General features: G+C 42.0%; 2 protein-coding genes across 13 annotated transcripts in view; one reads left to right on the top strand and one right to left on the bottom strand.

Annotated features, from left to right (window-relative positions):
• Positions 1–2,392, top strand: part of CBR4 (carbonyl reductase 4) — an 87,631-nt gene extending 85,239 nt beyond the window's left edge. The window contains exons 5-6 of one of the 2 annotated variants that reach the window (XM_044379235.3): positions 466–530; positions 1,448–2,392. In XM_044379235.3, the coding sequence (XP_044235170.1) occupies positions 466–530; positions 1,448–1,597 (215 nt within the window). In that variant the 3' untranslated portion in view covers positions 1,598–2,392. The remainder of the gene's footprint in view (positions 1–465; positions 531–1,447) is intronic. The other variant, XM_026485591.4, reaches the window with a different exon arrangement.
• Positions 1–25,015, bottom strand: part of PALLD (palladin, cytoskeletal associated protein) — a 395,572-nt gene that overhangs the window by 17,141 nt on the left and 353,416 nt on the right. For 4 of the 11 annotated variants that reach the window (XM_057310166.1, XM_057310168.1, XM_057310169.1 and 1 more), the window contains 6 exons: positions 24,041–24,721; positions 12,720–12,855; positions 9,688–9,786; positions 8,842–8,892; positions 7,463–7,684; positions 3,229–3,378 (listed from right to left, as the gene is read on the bottom strand). In XM_057310166.1, coding sequence (XP_057166149.1) covers positions 3,229–3,378; positions 7,463–7,684; positions 8,842–8,892; positions 9,688–9,786; positions 12,720–12,855; positions 24,041–24,721 — 1,339 coding nt within the window. The remainder of the gene's footprint in view (positions 1–3,228; positions 3,379–7,462; positions 7,685–8,841; positions 8,893–9,687; positions 9,787–12,719; positions 12,856–24,040; positions 24,722–25,015) is intronic. The other 7 variants (XM_057310175.1, XM_057310172.1, XM_057310174.1 and 4 more) reach the window with 3 other exon arrangements.

Raw genomic sequence — 25,015 nt, 5'->3', positions numbered from 1 at the left:
ACTTATATCAAGGATTAGGTAAAAAAACGGACTGCGGATGATCACGGTTTAAACGCCTCTTTGTCTTTCTAATGGGCAGTGAAGGCTGTTCGGGTTTCCGGGGGCAGCTCACAAAACCCGCACCTGGCATATCTGTACATACCTGCTACCGAGGACGCCAGGGGAGAGCAGGAAATTAAAATCAGCCAGGCAACATGCTGACACTTGGAATAGCAATTAATACCGAGTACCATAAATATAAAAATTCTGCCGCAGCAATTTCCATCTGCATGCCCACCTTCAGGATTTCCTCAGATTGTCTTCCCAAGTTTTCCCTCCTATGGCTTCCTTTGGTCCGTCAGGTAGAAAAGGAGACATAATTTAGTCTCACCCTCTTTAATTAGAATACCGGCTGGATCAGCTAACCTTGAGAGACAGTTGCAATTCTCGGTTTGGGAACTGCTTTGGTTTCTGTGACCTCTGCAGGTCTTGGACTTTTGCTTCCTCTGACAGACCCAGAGCAGTCACACTACTGTTTGCTGAAATCACAGGTGAGATCACAGGGACGTTCTGTTCGAAGGGCTGGCTTTGGGCTACCTGATACAAACTGGTCCACTTCTCATTTCTTTGTCTCCTCTTCAAAGGGTAGAGGCCAAGAACGAGAGAGGGTTAACTTTGGGACTTATCCTGGGATTTGGTAAAGCAGCAGAATTCTCTGGGGACTGGAGGGAGGGCCTTGACAGCTCTCTTTTGGGCCTTTTGGCGCCGAGTGTGCTGGGAGCAAAGCAACTTCCCAGCTTCATGTGTGGCTCCTGTCAGCTGTGCTGTGGGCGTGGCTGGTCTCCGGCTTGCGGCTCCCTCCGCCCAAGCCCACAGCTGTGGCAGTTGTGGCACAGCCACATCTGCTGCCTAACTCACCCCTTTCCCATGGGGGTGGTCAAAAGGAAAAGCCAGGAGCTCAGAAGACCACACACCAGCAACACGTTGGGTAGAAACTCCATCCCGAAGTGACCTGCTTACTCTAATAGTAGGACTGGAATGTCTGGAAACAGAACCATCCTCTACATCCTAATTCCACAGGCTTCTGCCCACTTTTAGGGCTGCGGCTTTAAGACAGGGTTATTAGTGTCTCTGAATTAAAATCGTGACAAAACGAGCTTTTACTGAAAGCATATTAGGTGCCAGGTAAACCGAATGCATGATTTAAATCCACAGGATTATTCTCATTTCATGGAAGAGGAAAGAGGCACAGAGAGGTTAGGTGACTTGCTCAAGGTCACATGGGTGGTGAGTGGCAGAGATGGAAATTCAGCTCCGATCTGTCTGATGCCAAAGTTCAGGCTCTTCACCCCTGACCTGCACCACTTAGGCCTTTCAGTGGCACCAGCTCTGTTCTGCGTTTCTGGTTTTTGTGGTGTCATTTCATTCTTTTCATTTCTTTCCCTTCCTCCTCTTCTGTGTTCCAAAGGGGATCGTCAGCAGCCTGCTTCATCTAAGGACGTCGTCATCACCTGTCAGTAGTCAGACGCTCAGACGCTGGCATGCAACCTCCAGCTCTGCTCATGGCCAGTGGAGTCCCTCCCCGCTTAGAACTTCTCCACATGTAAAACGACATTAGTATAATTTGAAGAAGACTGGAAGCAGGCTCATAATGGCAATTTTACATTTATGTTCTTTGTTCTAGAAAACCGCTGACTCCAATAATGGTTTAAAGCATTCACTAGGAAAAATGTCTCAAAATTAACATCAGGACCAGGACTGGCAATTCGATCTCTTATAATACATTCCAACCTTTCTAGGGGAAAGAGGAATAAAGGACTTAGCATGAAGAAAAATTCTGGATTTTGCTGGGTTCTCCACTAGTATTTTAGGAGGCAGAAACTGAAAACTGAAATGTATTAATAATAGTCAAGGAAATATACTAAAATACAATGAGAAAGAAAAAAGCAGGTTCTACTTCTTTTCCCTCAAATCCTCCAAACATGGACACAAATTAGTATTACAATGTAACTTTTAGTGAAAGTTGTGCTTTTGACTGTTTTTCAAGGTGACAGTCATGTATTCACTGATTGAAAAATTAGAACCTCAAGGAAGTGCATATTTAATATGGAAACTGTTGACAGGGAAGAGTTTGCTATGCTCTCTCACAACCTGATTTGTGGATAAATAGAATTTCATTCTAATCTTAGTATTACTGCAGAAATAGATGTTTATGTGACAATGTAGTATTAGGATAAACAGTGCACAAACTTAGAATTGTGTAAGCTTTGCTGAAATTATTTGTATCATTTTCTACCACTTCATGTTTCCTTCAAAAGAAATAATGAAATATGGAATGATAGAAATAGGTCAGAGATTTAAAAAACACAACTGGACAATCTTCATTAGTTATATAATAAAATTGTTAATTTTAGCTTCTTTTTTTTAAGTGTGCTATTTACATGACTTCTACCGACTTCGTAAAATTACCCTGTCATACATTCAGCTCTGAAGGTACAAAATCACTTCTTACTCATTTTTGCATCCTCCCTACCCAGCACAGTGCCTAAAACATCCCTGACACTCAAAAAAGAACTTGCAGGCTTGAGTTGGGAACCTGATACCCAGTAGCTGCCTATTAAATTCTAAGTAGGCAGCTGATTTTTTGACCCTAAATCAAAGGGCAAAAACAAGAGAAAACATTTGGATGGAAACTAATCCTGAATGCCATACACAGATGCTATCAAAATTCTAATTTGTCTACATTATATACTTAAATTCCATTGAATTAAGTATATATATTTCTTTTAAATATACTACTTTTTGAGAATTTTTTTACTACAGCATATTTATGTATGTCACTCACTATCCTTTTTTGTCTTCATAGAACTTGATCCTATCTGAAATTATATTATTTATGGATGTTTTTACGGACTTATTTTCTATCTCAGGACTTTGTTCTGTCCACCACTGCAACCCCACCACCGAAGTAAAAAGTGTAACTTTTAGGCCCTGAGTAAGATTTGTAGGACGAATACACATCTGCACTGGAGTTATTCATGTGAAAAACACCTGATGGAATAAATAAATACTAATGAAACAAAGAATTTTTCTATCCTCCAAAACCAAAATGGACGTAGAATTTGGGGAGACAGTTTAAAGTCAAAGAAATGTGATTCCATCTTTTAATGAAACAGTTCCTTTCTCCAAATAAATGCCTGTAAGCGCTATGCAGAGAACTGAAGCCAGACCTCTACCCTTAATCTTTACCTGAGGGTTTGCAGCCATAATTGTGTAATTCCCATCGTCGTCTAGGGTGGAGGCTGCGGTGTGGAGAGAGCAGGTCCCGTCTAGATCTCTTTGAATGGTGTAGTGATCATTCTTTGGAGAGATCTGCTTTCCATCTTTAAACCAGTAGATCTGTGAGAGGAAGCAGTGATGAAGGATTAAGGATGTGTGTAGTGCTGCTCAGTTTAGGGGACTGAGAAATACTAACTGGGGGGCTTACAAAGCTGATTGGAGTTTGCATGTTAAAACGTTAAACAGAACATCTGAATCGGAAATTGATTTTTGAGTGAAAAAAGTAGGTAACAGATTTAATTCTATTTTAGTTTTTAAAAATTATACATCTTTATTTTTAAAAATATGTATATAAGTAGGTATTCATATTATTCACATATTTTTTACATATTATTTATATGGCGGGATCTATACCGAACGTGGACAGTAGTTAGTTCTGGGGTGGCTCTACAGGCCTTTTTCTTTTTGCTTCTGTTTTCACATGTACTGAATGAAATGCACTGAAGTAAAATGTGTTACTTGTAAAGCAAAGGTAAGAAGGTTATTTTAGAGAACAATAACAGACCCCAAACTCCAACCATTCCACTGACTGTGTTAGACAAAATGGCAGTGAGGAGCGAGCAACAGTTAGGGGTCAGTCGCGGGTGGAGCTCTACTGCTTTAATTCTGGGCCAAGGAGCATATGCTCCAAGGTTGAAAGTTTGTCCACTCTCCCCACAATGTTAAGGAAAACACAATAGTATTTAAACCTCCAATAATTTTCAATAATATCTTAACTTGGTTTGATAGAAAATTAAATGTGAAGAATAAAGTAAAAATAAAGCTGGACTAAGTAACACATTTTAAAGTGGTCAAACTACCTCTTTCATAGGTCCTCCTACCTTCCCTCATCTTTAAATAAAATCACTGGCGTACAGGTCCTTCATGATGAGTTATTATTTTTTGACAGTTGAGACATGGGGCCGTAATGGTGAATCACAGTGCCGGCAGCCCTCCCAGGACTGCGATGCTGAACTAATGCCCGCATCGACTCACCGCTAGACTTACGGTTAGAGAACTAAACAAATCCCCCTTTCTTTTTTTTTTATTTTTAAGATTTTATTTATTTATTGGACAGAGATAGAGACAGCCAGCGAGAGAGGGAACACAAGCAGGGGGAGTGGGAGAGGAAGAAGCAGGCTCATAGCGGAGGAGCCTGATGTGGGGCTTGATCCCACAACACCGGGATCACGCCCTGAGCCGAAGGCAGACGCTTAACCGCTGTGCCACCCAGGCGCCCCTTTTTTCTTTTTTTTAATGTTTTTTTATTATATTATGTTAGTCACCATACAGTACATCCCTGGTTTCTGATGCGAAGTTCGATGATTCATTAGTTGTGTGTAACACGCACGTATTGCATGGTGCACTGGGTGTTACACGCAAATCCCCCTTTCTAAAGCCCCAACAAGTTCTTTGTTGTCCCTGTTGTTCCTGGCAACCTAAAGCATTCCTAACTCATTCCTAACCGAAGAAACCTACTTTAGAACCTTCAGTTTTTAAAATGAAGGTCTTCCTTAATGTAAATCCATATGCAAATTGAGACCACAATCGGCATTCAAATTCAACTCTCTATACGTGAGCTTCTGAATCTGAAAAATCTCTTTGAAACTTACATTTCTAAGAAAGGAACAGCTAGAAATATGTAGCACTAAATAAGCGCGTGAAAATCGGGATCTGACTGCTGTAACGTTTCCAACCCCTATTTTTCAATTAGCTCTAAATTTACAGACTATTATTAATCTCCAGAACCTAAAAATGAGTCAACTAGACTCGTAACTCGTAACTAAATTAAATTAGATAAAGCACGATATTTCATAATTATCATTCTCTTCTTGGTGGTTTTATGTTTTCTGATGGAACAGAGAAGCTGTGATTAGTATACAATTTCTTCCTTTTGCATTCTTGCCACTACACCAGTTCTTCAGACTTGTTTCTTTCCTTTAATCATACTTCTAACATCCATTGTACTTGGAATACAACTTTCAAATGAGAAATAAGAAGCAGTCCAACAATTTTACCAACACTGCTGATGGAGAGGACAGGGGAGGGTACAAGAGATGAAAACAGGGTGAATTAGAAATTCCTTTCAATTTCAATTTTCTCACCTCTCCATATGGAACAAGCATGTCAAGGGGAGAATACAATTTTTTAAAAAAAAAACATAAGCAAAAAAAAAAGGATGTATTTTTTAAAACATGATGAATATCCCATACTTTAATTGTCCTAACGTAATTTATACACCACATGCCGAAGAAGCAGTTCTTCAGTAAACCAGGGAGGCAAGAAAAAGAACTGCAGGGAGGACAAGAGGGAGGAAGGGGGAGGAAGGAAAGGTGAAAGAAGACAATCTAACAATAAAAATTCTTAAAAAATTAAGCCTCTTAAAGCTGTGAAGCATTTAAATTCCTACTAGAAAAGCAGAGTTATGTTAAACACAACAGCTCATCTCTAAGGTGAACAGAGCGTTCTTTAAAACAAGAATTAGTGATCTTAGAACTTAATTAATGACCTTAAGCCTTGAGTAAGATTTGAAAATAACAAGGGATCTTTGTGAAGATTTTGGAAGCTTAACATACAATTTCTTGTTGAGTTTCATTCATAAGCTGCACATTTATTTTTAGTACATGAATTTGATATCATGTTTGTGAATACACAGCCATTATCCAAATTATGCCAAGAATAAAGAAGTTTTCTCTAACAACAGTTTATTATTATAAAAGTCTCATCTTAGGTAGATACGCGTTTGAAAATTTAAGGCTATTTTCTTTGCTCTTTCTCTATGACATTACTGTTAAGCTTTTAATTTCAGTGAGTGTATTTTTCATTTCTATATGCTTGTTTTACAAATTTGCCTGGTCTTTGGTATTGTCCTGTTTTTTTTTCCATTAAAGTTTCTATTTCTTTTATTTATTTATTTTTATTTTTAAAAAAGATTTTTATTTATTTATTTGAGAGAGAGAGTAAGCACAAGTGGGGAGAGGGGTAGAGGGAGGAGGAGACTCCCTGCTGAACAGGGAGCCCAACATGGGGCTCGATCCCAGGACCCTGGGATCATGACCTGAGCTGAAGGCAGACACTTAACCCACTGAGCCACCCAGGCGCCCACTTTGTTTCTTTTAAAATTGCTTCAATCATTTTAAACAGTTATTTTATAGTTTGCTTAAGACTGTTCAATATTGTGTAAAACCTGAGCTTCTATTTTCTTGTTTCTTTTGCTGTTGATTCTCTTTATCATTGTTTCCCATGTGGTTTGTAAGTTTTTACTGTGAATTTCTTCTTCCTCCCTCTTACCCTACAGAAGTTTCATATGCCCCAAATTGTGAGAGTGTTCTCTGGGGCAGTTTTTGCTTCCTTCTGCCAGAAACAAGGATTTTAATCATCCTGGACTAAATTTCATATAAATTTCTCAGCTTTTGGCTTCGTATCATGTGAAAGTGTAAATGGGGAGTTTCCATTTCTCATGGGCACCTTTTTCATTCTTTTCTCCCAAGTTCTAGGGAAAAGTGTGATTCTGTTTATTGCTTTCAGGACTAGTGAGCAGTTAGTTATTCTCGTCTCCCTTTAAAGACTGGGCAACTCTTTATCCAGCTGTTTCCATGTGTCTGGAGAAAGAGGGCTCCCATGGAGGTCAGCCTAATCCTCCTGAGTATCAGAGTTCCTTTGAATATCCTTTCTCAACAGTATTCTGGCCCCTAGCCCCTTTGTAAGGACAGGAAGCCTCGGTTCTGTAGATTAAAGATCTGAAGTTTTTATAATTTGTGGTAAGCACTGCCTCTCTGTATGGGACACAGCATGGGGTTCGTGTTCAAGCCTGGCGGCTCATCAGCTCCTTGACCTTGGGCAAGTTAATTAAACCTCACTGAGCTCAGTTCAGTCACCTGCACTTTGGGAGGGACACTGATAACATCACATGAGTAAATGATATAGGTGTATGAAAAGCTCCTTGTCAGTTATTTGTTATTCTCCTGTTCTATTCTTCAAACCCAAACTCTACCCTTCTTCTACTCTTTTTGGTTTCTAATGCCTCCTGAGGAAGGCCCTGAACTTAACAGTACTTCAGACATTTTACATCACAGGTACTGAGAAAGGTCATCTGTATCTCTTCCTCCTATCATACATGCTGTATTTTGGAAGTTTAGCTTAAAAAGCCATGTTTTCGGCTTACCTTTGGCTTTGGATTCCCAGTCACCCTGCATGTGAAAGTTACAGGCATTCCCTCAAAGATCTTGTAATGTTTCAGCTTCATCTCAAAGAATGGTGCCACTCCATTTTCCACAGGCACGTCCCCATACTGAATGTCATCACCTGATTCATCCACAGGAGACCGTTCTAGCCTGTACTCAATTTCACTGATGAGTCTCTGTTCACAGCTGGAGACTTTGTATTCCTGTATCAGGCAGAAAAAACATCATGTTAGCAACTTCAGTCCCTTGTGTCCCATGTGTCTCAGGAGTCTTATTCTCCTCTCCATTGAGGCACTCAAAAGACAGTGATCTTTTTACCAGAGACTTAAAACAAGTCCAAACCCAACTCAATTCCATGTAAAACAAAAAACATCTGGAAGTAAGTATATATGATATTTCAAATTGTCTTCAGGTCTTATCATCTTCCTCCCTCCAAAAAACTATGAAGATGAATTTCTTTCTCTTTTCTCTTGGGGGGTGTGGGGAAGAAAGAAAAAGGCAACAGCTTTGTATGCCTAAACTGTTCACGAAAAGAAAACACAATGGAACAGCGGTTTCTTTCTGGAGGCTGAAAGCTGAGGCGGGCTGGTGCAGCTCTTCGGAAGGGCAGGCAGCTGCAGGGTCGCACAGCATTTTATCAAGCGAATAATGGGCAAAATGGCATTTCTTTTCACTCCTAACAATCCTCAGCCACAAAGCCTCTGAACTCCTCCTCAGCTCTGCAGCTAGTAGGAACTACTCTCCACCCTCTTTAAAAAGAAAAACGGAATTGACAGTCCAGTCAGAATTTTGGTTAAAAAGACAAAAGCAAAGTAGCCATCAACATCCTATGGTGATGAAGGGGGGTCCTACGGTTCTCTTGTTACACAGCACAATGAAAACAAGGCAGCCCAGTACCAAAGACTCTCTTTAGTAACAAATAAAAGACGTTTTAACTAGGTTTTCTCATAAAAAAGTTACCCTGCCTTTAAAAAAACTGTTGTCTTGAGGGAAGAAATACAACAGTATGAATAAAACTGCAAAAAATACAGGAGTTGTTTTGTTTTAATTACTATCAAATTAATCAGTTTAAGAATTAGCACGTTTTCCCCCAGAAAGGTATAACAAATGAGAAACTTTTAACGATTTACAGTTCAGAGTATTCACTTAGTGACAGAATCGAATTCAAGTTTGTAAATATATGACAAAAAGCACACGGCAGTAACTCTGTTCATCTGATATTAAATAGAACTAGACACTGGTCATAGGACTTGTAGTTGCTACATGGCGGTAAAGACAGATACACGGGTAAACAAAGAAAAACACGAGAAAACAGATAACAGTGAAAGACAGGAAGGAGAAGAAAGGTGAAAATCTTAACCTTTTGACCGTCCAGAGGACTCCCTACAGAAGCATGAGGAGACCCAATTTCCTGTAATGGCAGAAAAAAAAGAAGTGAAGACTAACGACAGAAATAAGAATCTAGCAAGATTTCTAGTTTTGTTCTGGTAGCAATATTTAACACAGAAAAATCTTCGGATATTGGAGGCAGACCTATTTCTCAACATCTATAAGAGTTTACTTGATCCTTTAAACTTGTTTTAAAAAGTTTTTTTAAATCTCGAGACTACATCTGGAAACTCCAAGCAGAAGCTGTGGAGATTATAAAACAGCTTACATCAAATCCATGAAGGGACTTTCTGGCGGTAGCAGGGGAGCAAAAATAGCGATTTAGGTTTCTGCTGATTAGTGATTTCTACTATATATGTGAAGGAAAGTAAAGACATCATTTTTTTCTATACACAGATATTTTACTTTGACTAGATGTTAAGAATATAGTTGGAAATATTCACTACCTATTTCAAACAATTTCAGTGAAACTGTTTCTCCCCATGAAGCTGTTTTGCATTAAAGCACAGGACAGGAAAAACAGAAAGATACTTGAAAGGAGAATAAATTGATCAATAAGAAGATAAAAAGAACAGGTATCACTGACTGAAATAACTCTTATCAGTCACTTAACACACCCATCTGGCGCATGCTATGTGCTCAATAAATATTAGCCATGAGGCTGACTGGTGATATTAACACCACTTCTCTTTGACTTGCCCTCTAGTTCCCACAGAATTGATCCCAAGAATAGTGTCCATAAAGAGGATGAGGAGAGGGAACAGAATAATTATTATTTTTCGAAAAAAACAATTATTAGTCCAGAGGAACACAGTACCTGATTAGCTGTTTCCTCTTCTGGCTCCTGAATATTAAAAACAGTTGCACTGTCAGCACCTAGTAATCGACGAGCCATTCTCTCCTCATATGTTAACCTCTAAACAAAGTAAGTCACAAAAAACACAGTATTAGCAAATTCACAGTCACATACCGCCTCACGATAAGGAATTTTAAAAAATGAGTTTTGATGTTTTCTGTAACTATTTTCTCTCAGCCTTCAGATGCCTGTGTATAAAAGGAGTCTGTTTCTTTCCCATCCTTCAGGTCACTCCCCTCCCCTTCTGGTCTTAGTGACCTAACCCAGTGTTTGGAGATGGGGTGACTACTCTCGAGAGCCACCAACTGATACAGCACAAATTTAAGGTGAATATAACAATCGAACAAGGCAGAAACCACAAAGAAAATATGGGTCATGTGCTAATCCTTAATGAGCCATACAGAGAAAAAAGATATTCAAATAGCAAAATACTTTTTAAGGGAAATGTTGTTTTCATAGCCGTCCACAAGCTTCACAACAGCTAGTCGGCTCCAAGCCTCTGATAAGGGAAGTTTCAGACCAGCTGGCAGTGGTCCCCTCTGTTTGGGGTTCTCACCTCCGAGGGCATTTCCTAGGCTGCTGTGTGGCAGGTGAACGTAGGCAAATATAATAGTCCACAAAGAACGCCTGCACATGGCTGAATTAGCAAAAGGACTGTGAAAGATACTTGCTAAAGCTAATATCCACAATTCGAGATTCTACTCGGAGGCAGACTGCTTGCCCATCAGGCAAACAAAGTGGTAATGTTTTTGCATCTAGCAGCCAGGACTCTAGATTTGGCCAAAGCATATTTGCTGGGCCATTCTTAACACAAAAGAAATGCCAACGTTTTTGTTCTGTCTATTGGGCTGTTTCCTGCCTTTGAGTTTTGCTTCTAAAATGCGTTAGAATTACAGGTCTGGGAAGAACTTTCAGAGACCCTCTGTCCCATAAACAAGTGTTTGATTCAAAGTAGAGAATAATTAGTAAGGCAGAATCTTAAAAAAAAACCCAAAAAAACAGAATTTATTTCAGTAAACTTCCAAACTTCTGAACGTAGATGCAAATTCTATTGGAAACTCTCTAATCAGGAAAATATGTTGAATAAATTTACAATTTCCAGTAATTACTGGTTCTAGTCCCAGCTGGAACCGGGAAGTGAAACAAGTTAGTGCCAAATGACAGAGTCCTGAAGTTCATATTATTTCATTTACTAAAGAAGGGGTGGAGGATAAGACGAGGTAGAGGTCGATGTTTGGTGCATGGACTGTCTCAGTCCAAGTATGTTGTTACTTAAATTAATCTGCTCACATCTGTTAAAGAATCACTGAATTCAGTTTTCAAAGAGAGTTTTAAATACCTGCTCTCTTAAAAGCCTTCCTAATGTTTTCGTGGAGAACTGTATCAACATCAAAGGTAGGACTGGAGTAATTTCTACCCTATTCCGTATAAGCAGAAATAGCAATTTGATACTTAGTCCTTTGCCAGAATGCACCTGCTACCAGTAAAAGTCAAATTCACTTCAGTTTTGTTTCTAAACCACTAGGCCATGTGGATATCCAAGCTCTGTCTACAGAAGCCAAAATTAAGTAACAGAATAATATGCAACACTAGGAAAAAGTTGTCCTTTTAAACTCTCAAATGTGGAAATCTTTGGAACTCGCTGTGAATGTTGCTCACTGCTAAACAGAGAGATATACATGTAATATACATAATATGATATAACAGCTTATAGAAGTCTTAAGTCTCCTTAACCAAGAGACTCTTAGTCCATAAGGAATGTTTACACAGAGATCCAAAAAACCCAAAAAACTGGAGAAATGCCTTTACCTGGCTTGAGTAAGTTCCCACAAGTATTTGTTTTAATCTTTCAAAGGCTTTAGTTGACAGAGCCAGGGAAAACTTCCAGAGTGTGCACATTTACACATGCAATTACTTATTTCAGGGAGAAAATATTTTCCCTTTGTGAAAATCTTCTCTTCTCAATGAAATGAATGACCAACACAAGATCTCATTAGAATTTTAATCTTCCTGAACTCAGATTAGGATGCCCTGATAAAAGCAGCATTCAGCACCCCTCCTCTACCCTCCACCTTTCCCATCAAACATGCTCTGTTCTCACATTTTTATTTATTGATGTGTGAGAATTAAAATTCCTAGAAAACGTGTTTAACATAGAGAGCTTTCTACTCTGAAAAAGGTATCTGAGAGGGAGCTTTTATACAAAGAGGCCCTTTTCTTCTTCTACTTAAGAGCCGGGCAAATTTTTCTGGTGGTAATTCCAAAATAAAGCCACAAAAGGCTCCTTTCCTTCACCTAGGAAGTCTTATTTGTGAGACTTGTTCTTCCTGTCCCCTAAAAAATACTCGGATGTGATAAGAGGAAGGGTCAGTAAAAAATGAGAAACAACTGGTGAGGAAACATTGAAGTCCAATGGCGAAAACATCTTATATACATTGTTCCCCAGATCCACCGTGCGGACAGCAGAACGGTACTGTGAAACAAGCGTTACTCCTTCAGATTACCGATTCGGCCCCTAGGAATGGTCTACTCGGACAGTACTGGACTCCAGCGGCCATGTCCTCAGGAAAGATAGTCTTTGTGTAGGAGTACATGTCATAGAATCCACATTCTCCTTTTGGTACTTTTGGTAGATAGAGATCATTCCAGAGCACACCTTCCCCCTCCTACCCAGCCAGATTTGTTCCCTTTTCTTTGTAATGCTGCAATTCCTCATTTGTTTCACTCCCCACCTTAAAATCAGCCCTTCCTCTTTATCTCCAACTTGCTATCTTCCCTCCAAGAATGGTTTTCACGACCGGCAGGAAATAATGGAAGCCTTTCCACTTTCTCCCTTTTCCCCAGATTCAGGCCATCATGCTAAGAAGAACACTGAGATTTAGGGGTAATGAAATCAATTTTGTGGACAAAGTGCAAGAACCAAAGTGGAGGAAGTGCTCTCTGATGTGGGCAGCTAAAGTCCAAGTCCAGGCCCCAAATCCATCTCTGCGTACCGGCTGGCCATTGTTCAGCAGGTCCTCCTTGAAGCGAAGTTTTCTTTCCAGGTCTTGGATGACAGCATCCTTTGTGCCTTGAATCTCCTCATCAGAAGCTATTCTAGCAGTTCTATTGGCCTTCTTTGGAAATCCCCTGCAGGACAAAAGCACAGGGCAATAGAGTCACTTGTCAGGCACATAAATCCAAGCCAAACATTCAAGTCCAACAAAGACAGTACATGTGTCAGTGTGTCCCACTCTTTTCTAATGCTGTATCTATTCCCATTAATTACGCAAAGAACCATGAAAGCTGGTTTCGGTGTTCAGGTAACACTAACTGGAACCAGTTTTCAAAGAAAGTGGACATACTTTAGGAAGTGTGTCTCAGTGGTTAGAGAAATGCCAAGAATAGGGAAGGCCTGTGTTTTAGTCACAGGGAGGCAGCAATGTAAAGTGAAAATACGGTGTGATTTGTAATCGCAGCTAGCTTTAAAATCTAGCTCTGGGCGTGCCTGGGTGGCTCAGTTGGTTAAGCGTCTGCCTTCGGCTCAGGTCATGATCCCAGGGTCCTGGGATTGAGCCCCGCATCAGGCTCCTTGCTCAGCGGGAGCCTGCTTCTCCTTCTACCTGCCGCTCCCCCTGCTTGTGCTCGTGCTTGCTCCCTCTCAAATAAATAAAATCTTTAAAAAAAAATAAAAATCTGGCTCTGTCTGGTATTAGGTTTGTGACTTTGGGCAAGTTTCTTAACATTTCCTATAGACAGGTATAAACATATATACCATATATGGCTATTGAGAAGATTTGAAAGAGAACATACTTCTTTCATACTTTCGTAAATTCAATCCTCCTGATGCTTTGCAATCGATTTATTCAACAATACTGTCTAGCTTATTCGAAGCAAATATTGTTATCTTCCCTTCCATCCCCTTTTATCCTGATTTGATTAGAGGAGGCCAGTGTTATAAAAGGTCTATTTTATACTAAAGGGCTAGAAAAGGTCTGCAGGTCCTGCTATGCCTGGTACACCCCAACACCCCAAGCCTCTAAACCTCCTGGAGAGCCTAGGGATAAGTAACACCTCAGAACTTTCCTTTCCAAGGGCAGCAACAACGCCCTGGACCATGTGAGCCAGGGAATCATTTCTGTTGATGCCTTAAGCAATTTGCTTCCTACTTCCTTCCTATTCCCTCAGAGGGCTGTGGGTAAAGACGCAAGAGAAATAGAATACTATATAGTAGTGAAAATGAATGACCTGTAGCTACCCATTTCACTAAAGTTGAATTTCAAAGATGTAATGTCAAGTTTTAAAAAAGGCAAGTTAAAGAATACATCAAATATGCTTCCATTTATAAACAGACAAAAGCTAAGCGGTCTTCTACCAAGGCGGGGGTTCTCAAAGGGGGGTCCCTGGACCAATGGCACCCACATCACCTGAGAAACTATTAGAAATGCAGATTTTTGGACTCACTCCAGACCTACTGAATCAGAAACTCAGGTTAGGGTCTGGCAATCTGTGTTTTAACAAATCTTCTAGGTGATTCTGATACATTAAAAAACGTTTGAGAAATAAACTTAGGGAAACATACATACATAAACCATTAAGACAAGTAAGAGAAGGATTAACTCAGAAATTCGGGGTAATGGTTATCTCTCCGGGACAGCTGTGGATGTGACTGGGGAGGGTGACATAGGGAGCCTTCAAAGGTACTCGAAACAGGTATAATTTTTATTATTATTCTTTTAAACTACACATATACCTTGTATATGCTTCCTTATTTATACGTTTTATGGTAAGACATTTTTAAGTTTAAAAAAAAAGTTTACTGAAAATATGTCAAGGCATTGTGTGCTGGTACCACCTCACTGATACGGTAGAAAGCCCCAGTAAGGCTGAGGATGTAAATTAACACTGAGGTTCACCAAACCCTCTGCTTCTCACCATTTCACCCAAAAATGCTGCGAACAAGACAGTCACTAAATACGCGAGAGAAAACACGAGCATCCAGTAACCACGGTGCACTCGGCCCTCGTCAGTAATACCATGGAGTCCTGAGGCCTGTGCTCCTCCTGTCCGTTCCCCTTTGTGTCCTTGCTGAACTTCCCCTGATTTTGTGGGGTGTTCACCTTCCAATGTGCTTAGAGAAGGTGACCACCTGCCCAAACTCAGGGGTGACTGACCTAAGTTAATTTGAGTGGTCTCAATCCCCTGGACACTGGTTAGTGTGGCCAGAGGCATGTGGTGGAGCCTGGCCACTGAGACTGGGGAAATGTCAGTGGGAAAGGGTGAGGTGCTCTAGTTAAAGATTTCTCACCTCTAAAAAGCAACACACAGGAAGAAATGCGCCTCTTCTTTCACTGGCCACCACTGTGTCAAAATGTAATGCCCCAAACTGCTGCATCCACACTGAGCACAAGGGGAGAACCCGCGACGTGCTGAGGACGACAGCTTGGAAGGACAGAGACCCCGGAGCCCTGATTATGTTTTTGGGACACGGGTGACATACCCGTGGGACTGCCTGACCCCACACTTGTTATGTAAATCAATAAACCAGGTGTATTTAATCGACGGGTAGTCGAGTCTTCTGATACCTATTGCAGAAAATACCCTGACAGCTTTTCCAGGTTCTTCCTTTTCTAGTCATTTGCCCTGAAGTTCAGATGGAGGGTGTTAAACACTGGTATTAAAAAAAATATTGTGATATCCTGTGAGCATCAAAGACTTGGTCAGACTTGGTTGTATCCTACTCCCTGGGAATGGATCTTGATTTTTAAGGAGCTGGGCAGTGAATCTGTGACACAGGAACAGCGAGAGCCATAGGAATCATGACTTATAATAACCTTGATTTTTAGAACCTACCGCCCTTCAACAAAAATGTGCATTCCGTGCCGGCTTCGTGAGCCTGGCGCCTCTGGCCCTTACTCTCTTTCTCAGGACAATGTCGTCAGCCTATATAGCCTTCGGATTAATGTCCCCTTGGAAAGGAGGACCCTGACCAAGTCTACCCATTAGTTATTGTACTGTGTCTGTTTTCTTCATAGCACTTATCAAACTTTATTAATCTACGTTTTTTTTAATTGCCTCTCTCACACCATGCCTCTGGTTAATTGCAATGCTTGCCAAATAGCAGACCCGAAAATAATATTCATGGAATAAGTGAATGGATGTACTATGTATCTTCACTTCTTGTTTTTTGTTTTTAATTTTATTTATTGGGGCACCTGGGTGGCTCAGTCGATTGATGTCATGGTCCCAGGGTCCTGGAGTCAGGCCCAAGTCAGGCTCCCTGCTCAGCAAGGAGTCTGCTTCTCCCTCTCCTCTGCCCTTTTCCCCCTGCTTGGGCTCTCTCTTCAAAAAAATTTGAGAGAGGAAGAGGAGGGGTGGGAAGGGTGGGCGGGAGAGGCAAACGCAGAGGGAGAAGCAGACTCCCTGCTGAGCAGGGAGCCTGATGTGGGACTGGATCCCAGGGCCTTGGGATCATGACCCGAGCCGAAGGCAGACGCTTAACCCACTGAGCCACCCAGGCGCCCCTCTATCTTCACTTCTTTTTTTTTTAATAATTTTTTATGTTATGTTAATCACCATACAGTATATCCTTAGTTTTTGATGTAGTGTTCCATGATTCATTGTTTACATATAACACCCAGTGCACCATGCAACATGTGCCGTCCTTACTACCCTTCTGACCTTTCTCTGCCTTCCTCCCTCAGGCAAGAAAAATTGTCCCAAAGCCATCTGTAATCAAACCACATATAAAACATCAGGCTCAGAACACATACAAATTACACGGTTTGGAAATAAAGTTCTGTGCTGCTTTTAACTAAAGCCTTAACATCTGTGACCTACAAGAGGTACATTCTGAAGTCACCTGAAAGGTAAAATGAAAGCCAGCTCTGTGTCACGTCACATATTATTGGGGACACATGGGTTCCCATTATTACTTTGAGCCTGACAACATAAACGAGTTGTGAGGACGAGCAGCACTGACCACAGAAGCTTCACTGTGTCTCTGCAGGCAGAACACCCCGAGAGCCATGTTCTCGGCACAAATAAGAAAGAAAGGGCAAAGGGCAGCTGTCAAGGTCAGAACAGATCACCTAAACAATAGAAACAGAGAACTGGTTTTTTAAAGTCAGCCACAAGAGTCCTCTTGAACAAGTAAACACCTGTCTATTCACAATAGGAGTCCTGTGGCTTAAAAACATTTCTCAGTATACTTGAGTCTTTGGGGATCTTAAGAACAACTGCTCTGGGACATTTCATAGAGAAGCCATTCACCTTGGTCTGGGTTCCTGCCACCCAGATATTTTATTGTTTCAAAGAGTACAATTAAAATTACTCTTTGACCCACATAAAAATCTTGATCATTCTATATTTCTTTTAACAAGGGCATTCCGTAAACACAGAAAGATGACAAGCGTTAGAGGAACATTTACTTCATCTCTATTTCCCACTATTTTAAAGACATTATTTTCTCTTACAGAATTTAAGGTACACGTATTTTCTTGGTTCTGAACAATTAACACTGAAATCAAATCAATCAACTGAAAGATTTTTAAATGTCTAACAGTCACTGCACAAATACTTATTGAGTATCTAGGAAGGCACAATGCTGGGCCAATACATCAGCACAAATTCTGTTAGGCCTCTAACTCCATAGTTGGTTTGTAAGATAAGTGACTGTGTCACCTGATGACATCCTGGAATTCTGTGCAGTAGAAATTCTATGCATAAAAGTGAAAAACAATAATAAAACAAAAGCCTTATCACTATAGTCTAAAAAGTATCCTACCTGACAAGAAGATAGCCAAGTCCTAAAGGGTGGTCTTTGCTCTTGGAGGGGTTGATAATCAAGCTGGAGTATAAATGAAGGAACAAACTACGTCGTAGTAATTCTAGGTGCAATGGGAGTTAAAAAAAGAAGAGAGTGCTGGCTAGCATGACTGCAGAAGACTCCATGAAAGAGTAGAATCTGGGATCCTGAAGGATGATGCGGACGCAGACGAGGAGAGATGGGGAGGGGAAGGAATTCAGACTTCGCAGGAATAAAGGTGTAGAAGGGATAATCTCTTATTTTTTACTGCCTAAAACACTGTGGTTTGGGCTAGTGACTAGTGGCTACATGCCTCAGTTTCCTCCTCTGTAAAGTGTAAAATGTCGGTAGTACTAGCATAGAGCTCCTAGGATTACTAGGAAACGACACGAGCTAATACACGTCAGGCACTTGGACCAGTGCCTGCCACACTCAGGGTGTCTCTGGAGGGGCCAACGGAACCTGTCCGGTATGGAAGCCAGTCAGGGAGATGAAACTGGCTGAGGGGAAAAGACTGAAAGCGGGAAAGGAGTTTAAAAAGATGCCAAGAACTCTTGACCCGTTTCCCAAAAGGTGCAAATAACCTTTATTGATTGGCTTCTCAGTGTTCAGTCCTGTTCTAGGTGCTCAGGATACAATGTTGAACAAAACGAAGTGACTGTATTTCGAAAAATCATCTTCTGTGGCGGGGATGGCGGAGACGGGAAGTAAAAGGGTGGCAGGAGGGACACAGCGGGAGGGTGTAAGTGCTATGAAGGGACCGGGGTGTGAGTGGGTGGCTGTATTACACAGTGCGGTCAGTCACAGGTCTGAGGAGGTGACGCTACCTCTGAGGCCTCAGTGACAGTGTGAAGACCCGCAGGGACAGCTAGGTGCTGCAGAGGTCGCACGGTCTGCATGAGCCTGGCAGGGTCACCAGGGCATCGTGAACCCTGAGAAAAGACGTACAGGATACAGCACTTCTCACCCTTGTTTTACCACGGAACCTTTCTTTCCAGAGAGTGTCTCATCTGGATTAACGCGATTCAGAAAACACTTCAAGCAACTGTGTTAAAACTGAGCACAGAGTGAGTATATAATGTTAGCGTAGAAACCAAAGTGGAGTATGCTTTTGTGGTGCAGGCAACAGAAAAGAAAAACAGTTCTAGGCTCTCGAGGCTAAGTTTTGGCAACTGAGTTTGTTTCCCTATAAAACTCATGCCTTGTTGGAATGTAACGTAAAATGGCAGTGGCTGTCTCTCCCCAGTGGCACCACTGTTGATAAATGAAGAGCAACAACTCATTAGGAAATTTTACAAAGAGTACGTGGTGACAAAGAGATGATCTCCTTTCATGATGGTTTGTACGATTAAAAATAAAAATGCTTAAATGCTTATTCAAAGTAAACTGTTACTAAAACCAGAACCCTTCACAAAAACCCCTACTCAGAAGCAGATCTTAAGCAGTAAACAGTTCATACAAGCCTCCCACGCTGAATATAAATACTTCCGTGTATACAGTTCGGCCCAACTCTGCAAAATATATTACTGACCTGTTTACTCTAGCTTCAACAGTAAGTCACTTACCATTTTAAAATAATATTCATGTGGTCGGGGGGGTAAAAACATCTTAAGCATATACACATGCATCTGGAAGGTAAAATCTTCCAGATGCAACCCCACCAAATCCTAGGAGGTTTTCTTTCTTTCTTTTCTTGGCTACTGAATAATCTTGAAAGCATCCTGCCCTTGATATAGCATTCTAGGTCAGTTTTGTCAGTGTATTCCAGAAACTCAGATCTCCACAGTACAACACTGATTTAAGAGGTGATGTGCCTATCTAGCCATCAAAGACTTTTTCTAACTACGTAGAGTCCTCTTATTCTCTTCTCAGATTCAGTGATATCTAACAGTAACTAAATTCCACAAAATTCCACAGTAAGCAGAATCATTAACATGTTGGCATTTAGGAATCCCTCATATTCAAGAATGTAATATACGAATTAATATATAAAAAAGCCCAAGATACACAAACTTGAGTTTTTATGTATCAATTCTATTTTTTCTAACTGAATTTTATTATGAAGCCAAAGGTGTTACAGTACAAGCGGATAACCTGAGCTCATACCTAAAGGAAAATAGATGCCTTTATAAATATATTCAGTTCTCCTCACATTACCTTCTGGCTTCTCTAAAGAATAAACTTACACACGTGTGTGCACCGTAGCACTACGTGGTACAGAGCCATCCAAGATGAGCAGGTCTGATTCTGACCTGTTCCTGGGGCAGACATTTCAACGGAATCATCATTAGTCACAGCAGACCCCGAGACCTGACTTGCTAATTTGCCAGGAAATAGTTGCCCGGGATCGGATGCAACGTTCTGGGCAATCCTCTAAAATACTAGTGAACCCAATAACAAGACCCTGGGAAAGCCTGCAACCCCTTCAGGCCTCTGCCTTTGACAGGGAACGACAAGGCCCCCCACCTCGCTGTTTCCTGCAAGATGGGAGAAAGACAGGAGTGATGAGATAATATCTGCAGAGTCCAGTGCAGCTTTTGTCTTTTGTCTTTTCTGTTAGTTACTATCTAACAACTGTCTTGACTTAGTACAAGTACAAAGTACAAATAAATCTTTACAAACTTTTCCTTAAGACTTAGGGGATTCTGTTTTGTTGGTCTGCAGCTGTTTTCTTTGATCAAGAAGTAGCAGATATCAGATTTATCTGAGATCAACCTGGGCAATACACCCAGGCTAAGTCACGCGACTCTCTCTTTGCTCGGGCTTACTCCAGAACCCTGAGAAATCCCTTTGCCTCTTGGCACTCTCACCTTGAATGCAGAGTGATGATAATGTCCCCACCTACCTGTTTCTTATAAATGAGGGAGAAAGAGAGGGACAATGAGGTAATGTCTGGAAAGAGCGGAGTGCCTACAGAATAAACGCTCTCATGGATACATCCATATAAAAGCTCTCATTGACATATGCTGTTCCTTCTGACAGACATGGGATAACATTTCAAACCAAGGCCTACTTATACAAAAGAGGCAATTAAGAGTATAAAACATTGTAGCACTGTGGCTATGTGGCCCTCCCTTAGACACTGATTCTAAGAATGTGAAGGTGGCCAAAAACTACAGTGCCAACCTGGTTCTCAGCGACAGTTCTGATCTGATTCACCGGGAGGCTCGCTACAGCTGCTCCGAGACCAGCAGAGACACAGCCGCTGCACTCCCCCTAGGTGGCATTCCCCAACCCTCTGCATTCCCACCGCCTCGCAGGAGCTTACTGTGTAAAGGAACGGGGGACAGCAAGGGGAGCCGTAAAACTAACTATCAGCAGTTGTGAGGGGAGAACGCATGAATGTTATCGAAGTGCACACGGGCTTCTAAGGCACGTTTTCTCCTCACTGCCCCCATCTGAAAGATTTAGTCAACTTCACATTTGTGTCCATCAACAGCTTTGAGAAGCTGCTAGTGACCCCGGTCACCTTGGGGAAGAATGTAGCTGTCGGAAGAAAGAAAGGCGCTGGAGGAACTGGCTGTGCAGAAGTTCCCCAAACCGCAATCAGCCAACAACCAACCAGTGTCGCTGTGGGTCTGAGCGCAGCTCACTGTCACTGGCCTTCTTGACCTGCTGGTATACCCCTGGCATCCACGGCCTTTGCTCCCTGACTGTCTGACCTCTGCTACCCAGACACATGAGAAATAGAACCTTATCTTCATGGACTATTTAAAAACTTAGTGCATGACCAGCCTACCCTTTTCCAGATTAAAACGAGGACAATGCTAAACATACAAACAGAATAAAACAACTAGAATGCCACTGATGATTAAGAAAACTGAGATAAGTGACATTTATATTTAAGACTTTGCTAAAACAAGGCAGGCAAAAAAACAAAACAAACAACTTACCATATTTCTACTTACTGAGTCATGTGTAATCAATCTATTTACTGGCACTTGACAAATACAGCAAAACCATTCAACCAGAGAAATTACACATATAAGTAGAACTGAATTTGCTATCATAATCGCAAATTCACAGTGAAATATAAATGAAAGTAACTTAAAGGACTGATTGGACAACAGTTTGCCAGTTCCTACAAGTTCAAGGATGCCATAATTTGTAGTCATGGCATCCCTAACAGGGACATTTGGCAAATCAATTGGATTAGGATAGAAAAATAGCTATCTTCTCGTTTTTAATTCAGAACGCAAATGAGGGATCTCATAATATACGAGAGGAGAAACATGTTCCAAAAGTCACGTGTATCAAACTGGAAGAATGAATGTTTCAAGTATGTGTGATTTAGCAAAAGGAAAATTCCTTGGAGACAAAAGGGTAACCATAATGATGGCTTATTGGACTGGCGCAGAGATAAAAATCTGCAGCCTATATTGCCATTTATCTTTGGTGTCGCAGTGTCTATCTTTGGGTACAGTTTTCCATAGATCCCACAAAATTAGCATGACTTCTCCATTAATTTTTAAGAAATGGCAGGAGCTGCTAGATTCTTTAATGGTAATAACTGTAAAATGCTTTACTCCCTAAAATTAATACTATCATAGATAAGAGATAAATGCTTCTATTACTTGCAGTAAGCTCTTAGAACTACATATATTCTTATGAGAATTTCAAAGATCAGAAAAAACTACTGTTTCTACTTAAGATGATAAAAGGTATGATGACCCAACATCTTTGATAGTTTAGTCCTTGTTCAGTAGGAGAAAGATTACACAGTTAAGTGCTTATCTTCCTGGGAAGCAAGATTTGGTACCATTTCCTAGTCAGAGGGACAAAACAGTGTCATGCAACAAACTCCCACTTTTTGAATCTAACAGTTAGCTTCTTTGTGGCAAGAGAATACTTCGTTTCCTAGAAGCCAAATAAAAGAAAACCGAGAAGTAGGGGAGAAAAACAAAAGTTTTCTCAGCCAAGTTGACTCACTCAACTTTCAGTAGAAGCCCATTATCACATTACTATACCACCTCTCCTCCTTTATTCTACTTATTTATGTATTCATTTGAGGTTTTTCCAATAAAGATTTGAGAAGAAGCCAGATTCAAATATAGAATTCACATAATCAACATTTAGAAAGTGCCTAAGGAAACAAGACATTGCTAACTGATACAGCTTGTCCTCAGTACAGCTTGTCCAAGTCAAGCATAGCAATGCTCATCTCTAATGTGGTATTAGTACATCCCCAAATGGGAAACTTTTTCATATAAATGAAAATAACCTAATTCTAAGGTCTTTTCATTTTATTCTCTAGTAGAATTTCCTTTTCTCTCTGAACAATATTTGGATTCTGGGAGACTGAAGTAGGATTTTGGAGTTTATTTCAGAGATGTAGGAACTGGCTTGACGTTTGCTGATGGGTACTTGTTTTTGAACTCTTCAGTAAAATGAGTATATGCTGCCTTTTCGTCATCAATAATATGTGCCAATCACCTAAATGACAGATTTCTTTTGAAGGTTTAGTGCACTTTTGTAGATTTCATCTTAGTCTCATAGATTTTTCTATTTAGAGACTTCAGATGGCTGCCATATCATCATTGCAACATAGGAAAGACAAGTACTTAGATAATCTGCAAAGAGAAAAACTGAGACAGAGGATCCATACAGTCTAGCTAGAGATTACCATTAGGACAGAACTGGCACATCACTTCACTAGATTGCACGCATCCTCACTTCCTTGCATCGGTAACACAAAGACATTTACCTGTTTTTCTTCCTTCTGCCCAATGACTACATATATATAAAGGCGTAGTTTTTAATTGTTAATTTAGCTATTTCAAAAACATTAGGCATATACTTAATAACCAAGCCCCTCCACAGTTATTGTAATACTGATCTGAAATATTAAGATACGTGGTTTGTTGGTAAGAGCATGAATTCGGAGTCAGACAGACGTGAATTCAAATCTCCGTTGAGTGGCTAATGGGACCCTGAGCAAATTCTTCACCTACGGGAATCCTCAGCTGTAAGTGGGGCCGCGACACCTCTTAGGAGCACATCAAATGAGGGAGCAACCGTGAACTGCACGGTGCGCTACGTGGTAGCTAGCGCCACTCTCTTCACAATTATTAAGAGCCCTGTGTACACCGTGGATGGTTTCTGATGAGAGTCTTACACTGTTTAATGTAGAAGAGAAAGTACTGGTCTTGGTAACGGTAAAGTAGCTAAGCAAGAATAGTTCGGTAGGGGCGCCTGGGTGGCACAGCGGTTGAGCGTCTGCCTTCGGCTCAGGGCGTGATCCCGGCGTTATAGGATCGAGCCCCACATCAGGCTCCTCCGCTATGAGCCTGCTTCTTCCTCTCCCACTCCCCCTGCTTGTGTTCCCTCTCTCGCTGGCTGTCTCTATCTCTGTCGAATAAAATAAAAATAAAATCTTTTTTAAAAAAAAAAGAATAGTTCCGTAAAGTTGTCGTGATAAGAATCTTAACACGACGGAAGGAAAGACGCGGAAACGGTACAGCGCTAGCCCTGGGCTGTGGATTAGCGGGTGTGCGGGGAGGGCAGCGGAGGCGTGCAGCTGTCACTCACACGGGGGTGACGCCCTTGGGCAGGCCCAGGGCGTTGACGGCCACCGGCGGCGGCGGCTGCGAGGGCAGCAGGGCGCTGAGGAAGGCCGCGGGCGTCTGGCTGTGGCCGAAGCGGGCCGTGGGCGAGGCGCACAGGGAGGCCGGGGCCACGCTGGGGAGCGGGGGCGGCGGCGGCGGCAGCGGGAACACGTCGGGCACCGGGAAGGCCGTCGTGGGGCTGAAGACCGGGGGCGGCGGCGGCGGGGGCGACGGCGAGGACGGGCACCACGGAGCCTCGGGCTCGGCGCCGAAGGGCTGCGAGAAGGGCGGCGCGGACGCGCGGCCGAACTGCTTCAGGGTCGGGGACATGGGCGACGGGAGGCTGGAGGAGCTGGGGCTGGAGGCCGGCGTGCCGTGGCCCGACGCGGGGCCGAGGTTCTGTGCCGCGATGAACTGCTTGGGGCGCGCGTAGTTGAAGGAGCCGGAGGACTGCATGGCGGGCGCGGAGCGGGAGGCGAGGGCGCTCATGGGCTCCGGGGAGGCGGGCGACGCGCAGGCCGCGAGCTCGGGGAAGGCGGGCGGCGGCGGGAAGGGCGGCGACGGGGGCGCGCTGCGCGGGGCGGCGGCGGGCGGGGGGTGCCGCGCGCTGGCCTCCTGCTCCAGCCGGATTTGGTTCTGGAGTTGCTGGATTTTCAGAGGGTCCCTGTGGGGGGTGGGGGGGGGGAGAGAAAAGCGACACCTTCAGAGAGGGAACTAGAAGGAATGTTCACCTGGGGCAGCGAGGTTAACTTGGGGGCGAAACTTCCGACGTACGCCAGCTCCAAAGGATCACCTGAATAAGTGGGTCTGAATAAGGCCCGAGTTATTTAGCCTAAAGTGTGTTGCCCGTTATTAATTCTGGACAAAGCGCTAAGTCAATTAAGTATAATCGGTTATCTCAAGGTCTAATTTAAGTTTTACCTAAGATGATCCAAATCAATTTACAAATTCCAGTGAT

This window comes from Ursus arctos, unplaced genomic scaffold (genome assembly GCF_023065955.2).
Source record: "Ursus arctos isolate Adak ecotype North America unplaced genomic scaffold, UrsArc2.0 scaffold_11, whole genome shotgun sequence".
NCBI lineage: Eukaryota > Metazoa > Chordata > Mammalia > Carnivora > Ursidae > Ursus > Ursus arctos.
This window is presented reverse-complemented; position numbering and strand designations above follow the sequence as displayed.